At 37.3% G+C, this 4,168-nt stretch overlaps 1 protein-coding gene across 1 annotated transcript in view; it reads right to left on the bottom strand.

Annotated features, from left to right (window-relative positions):
• Positions 1-2,552, bottom strand: part of LOC109843835 (F-box protein At5g06550) — a 4,760-nt gene extending 2,208 nt beyond the window's left edge. The window contains 3 exon segments of the mRNA XM_020412796.1: positions 1,232-2,129; positions 2,132-2,183; positions 2,185-2,552. Coding sequence (XP_020268385.1) covers positions 1,232-2,129; positions 2,132-2,183; positions 2,185-2,466 — 1,232 coding nt within the window. The 5' untranslated portion in view covers positions 2,467-2,552.

Below are 4,168 nucleotides of genomic sequence, written 5' to 3'. Positions count from 1 at the left end.
ATTCTCAATTATGCAAAAAAAAAAGAGTGGATTCTGTATAACCAGAATATAAGGTGTCTCGAAGAAGTAGGGCGATATGGCAAAGGGCTCACTCATAATCAAAACAAAAGGCCAAGGGAATAGGATTTCATTTATGACTTAACAATGTATAAAACTATAGAAATGAGCTCTAGCTCCTATTGATAATTATCAAACATGCGAAAGCAAAAGCGAATAGACAATCCAAAGCTCATGGAAATGGAGTCAATTTTGAAATGGATAGTCATAAACCAGAAGGGAACATGTATGCTCATGTTAAGTAATTGCAAATTCACAGAAGATAGAGCTATCGAAAACTATACAGTGTATAAACACAATTAGAAGAATCTACCATTAGGGGAATGAAAAAAATGCAGAGAACAAGGAGAATATAGTACTAAAAGAGAAGTCGTACATGAACAACTGCCAAAGGACAATGGAAACAGGAGTAAGATAACAATTATGTTACATATAATATCTTCAAACTTGTTTTAAAGCTACAAGTATCCTATTATGAAGTGAGTAATACTCTAGCCCCTAGCACAAATTGTACTTGACAGGACAAAGTCATGAAAAAACTTCAAATGTCAACCAGAGTAGTTAGGGAATGTCTTATGGAGAGAGCAGGAAAGCATTTCTATTTCGGAGGCTCCTGCGATAAGGGATCAAGTAAAGTGGTGACCTTGATCAAGATACATAGATGTAAAGAGAAGTTTAAGAGACCATATAGACCAACCACAATACATCACTTGTCTCCAGAAGTTTTCCCATCTACTTGTTTAAACTTGATTAATTAGTCTTAAAAATTGAATTAGTTATCATTTGTTAGTAATCTAATCACCAACTCATCCTCCTCTGTTATGCTTCGAATGGCACAAGGTATGTGACATAAGTCTTTAAACATAGGATATGCCATAAAACTACCAATTCCTTAAGAAACAATAGCACAAAAATACTAAAACACTGAGAAGAAACAGAACACAGTCGCGTACACATACAGTGTGAAAGCTTATAACACGAGAAAAATATCATGGATAGTATAATGACAACAAATGTAGCCCCATTTACGAGGTTGTAATGTTACCATTTAATAATCTAGCTTAACATGGGGCTGACAACACTTGACGAACAAAGATCACCAATGCACTGACATATATTTCTTCAATGAAAAACAAATAAATCGCAAAGTATAATAACAACAACAGAATCTTACCTGCTCACATAATTCTGAGTAATAGCAATAGAATCTTCAAGATTAATCACCAAATGCCACCATCCATTAGGCACAAAAACCACATCCCCGGCCTTGCACACACACTCAACAGGCCTCCTCTTCCAATCCTTGCATGCCCCATAAAAATTCATAAACCACTCCATAATAGACACCGGGCATGCAACCTCCGCCCCATCCGGGCTCGGATGCACACCCGGAGGAACAACCTCCGGCGGGAACATCACCCACTTCTTCGACCCCTTGATCACCGCATTCCAAGCCGAAGTAGAATTCGGGTCCACATGAAACGATGAGCCCGAACCAGCTGGCCCAATTATAACCCACCTAAAGTCCGGCCTCTCCTCCCCCAAAACCGAGAACAAATCTTCCCTAAAGTAAATCGGAACCTCATAATCAAACCCTAGTTCAGGAACTTTCTCGACAAACTTAGGATCAAACAGATAAAGCGGCCGCTCCTCCTTCGCAAGATCCGAGTAATGAAAAAACCTATCGAGCTTCATCTCCACGGGCCCTACAGAAAAACTAGCATCCCCACAAACCCTGATCAAACTCTCCTTACTCCACTTCTTCATCGCCGGCCAGCCATCAACGCAACCTTCAAGAAGAACCGGCTTGTTCGGCTCCTCAAAGCAGGAAACAAACTCCTCCACTGAAATCCCTTTCCTTCTCTGAATATTATCTCTCTCAAGCCATTCCGGCTTCATTTCGAGATTGGCACAGAGCCAGCTTTGAAACAGATAATCCGAGTAAAAGTTCCCAATTTTGAGCCCAGAGCACGGAATCGATTCACAATTTAGCGAAGCAATGTAAGTGGATCGCCACGACCCGGCGAAAAAGAACGCACCTTTGAGGCGATCGAGGACGAAGTTTCGCCAGGGTCGTGGGTGGCGAAGACGTAGAGGGATTTGCTGGCGGCGGAGAGGAGAGCTAGGGTTTTGGGGGTCGAGGAGGGCGAGGAGGTCGGGGATGAGGTCGTCGGGGATGATTTGGAGGGAGCCGAGGCCGGGGTTGCGGATGTTGGTGGAATTTGAGAGGTAGAGGTTGCCGAGGGGCTGGATCGCTAGGGTTTGGGAGGGGGTTGATGAGGGTTTCAGCTTAAACCCTAGTTCTCCGATTTCTTCTTCTTCTTCGGATTCTTGTGGCTGTTGTTGGATTTGGGGGTTTAGGGTTTGGGGGGATTTAGGCGTTTGTTTCTTGTTTTTCTTGTTTTTCATCTTCTTTTTGTTGATTTTGGGTTTTTTGATGAGAATGGCGGAATGCAGTGGGCATTCTTCGACGGGAGAGGAGAGCAGCAGCAGAGGGGGATGGTCGAAGAAGCTTTTATATTATATATATATATATATATATATATATAGCAAAACTTCTGTCAACTTAAGTGGACGTCCACTAAGTTTTTATTATCCATTGATGATCACTTAATTGAGCTACATTGTGGATAATCCGTTCCGTTCAACTTGATCTACATATTCTAAAACCCCAACACACCAAATTTGGGGATGAACCCGTCGTAGTTTGACCCTTTATCCACTTGTATCAATTTTAACGCGTTTCGAGTGAATAGAACTTTTTACATGGGCTCGACGGAGGGTCAAACCACGACGGTTCACACCAAATTTGGTGTTGGGGTTTTAGAATATGTAGATCAAGTTGAACGGAACGGATTATCCACAATGTAGGCTCAATTAAGTGATCATCAATGGATAAGAAACTTATGTGGACGTCCACTTAAGTTGACAGAAGTTTGCTCTTAATATAATATATAATATATATATATATATTATATATATATATAATTATTAGTCAGATGGCATGTCCAATGTACGTGGTTGAATATCATAATTATTTAAATTGATAAAATATAATAAAATTAAAAAAATAAATATTTTTGTGGAATTTATCATCAACTCAATCATCTCTCTCAAATAAAATATTCTCATTGTTTTCTTCAACTTAGACTGTGCTCACGTTATCTACTATTTTTGAGTTATAAATACATTAATCTAATACAACATCTCTGTTTATTATTATCTTGAAGTCTTCAAAAGATGAGTGATCATTCAATTAGCAAAGGAATTTTACATATGAATTATTTGCAATATGTCCATTAAACTTTTAGTTGTGGTTTGACTCATATTCACATTAAATTTTAGTTGCAGTTTCTCTATATTTACATTATCTAATATTCTTATTCAATTTTATAACTCATTCTCCACATCATAGAAGAAAAACAGAATGTGTGTAGAATTATTTTCTTACAAAAGTAGAGCATGAAAATTATGATATATTCCTTCATGTGCTCTAAATATAAAAATTTCTTTTTTCTTTGATGCAATGTCCTTATCAAATCTTGCCCCAAACGATGTGAATAAAAAATATTATTATAACTCACTTACCTAGGGCAATTGTATTGTATATAAGACATATAACTCATTTGAAATATTCACATCTGCTAAGTGGATTTTGTTGTTGTGAGAGCAAAATGTTAGAGGCTCGCTCAAACTTTTTGGCTCTAGAAAAGACACAAGAATTTAGAGTGCATACTTATATATCGTAAAGAACATACTTGTAAAACCCTCGAAAATTTGAATATTATATGAAAAATAAAAAATATGTTATATGATGAAAAATAACATATTTTGATGTTTGACTATGATAATAATTGATTTGAGATCAATTCAATGTATATTTGTAAATATATGAGTGCAAATGTACAAAACATGCACGAAGAGAAATCTGAAAAAATAACAAGTTAAGTGTTTATATGTTTTATACATCGATGCAGTTTGAATCTGGAAAATCTCAAAAGATTAAAGTTGTAGGTTTCTTCAACATCTTTCCAACAAATCTTATATCACCTCATTCTGAGGTCGGATGAGAACGTTACAGCCAAAATATCAAATGTTAATTTTCCAGTCA

This window comes from Asparagus officinalis, chromosome 5, assembly GCF_001876935.1.
Source record: "Asparagus officinalis chromosome 5, Aspof.V1, whole genome shotgun sequence".
In the NCBI taxonomy this organism is placed as follows: domain Eukaryota; kingdom Viridiplantae; phylum Streptophyta; class Magnoliopsida; order Asparagales; family Asparagaceae; genus Asparagus; species Asparagus officinalis.
The sequence above is the reverse complement of the archived record's forward strand: the minus strand, read 5'-3'. Positions and strand labels throughout refer to the sequence as shown.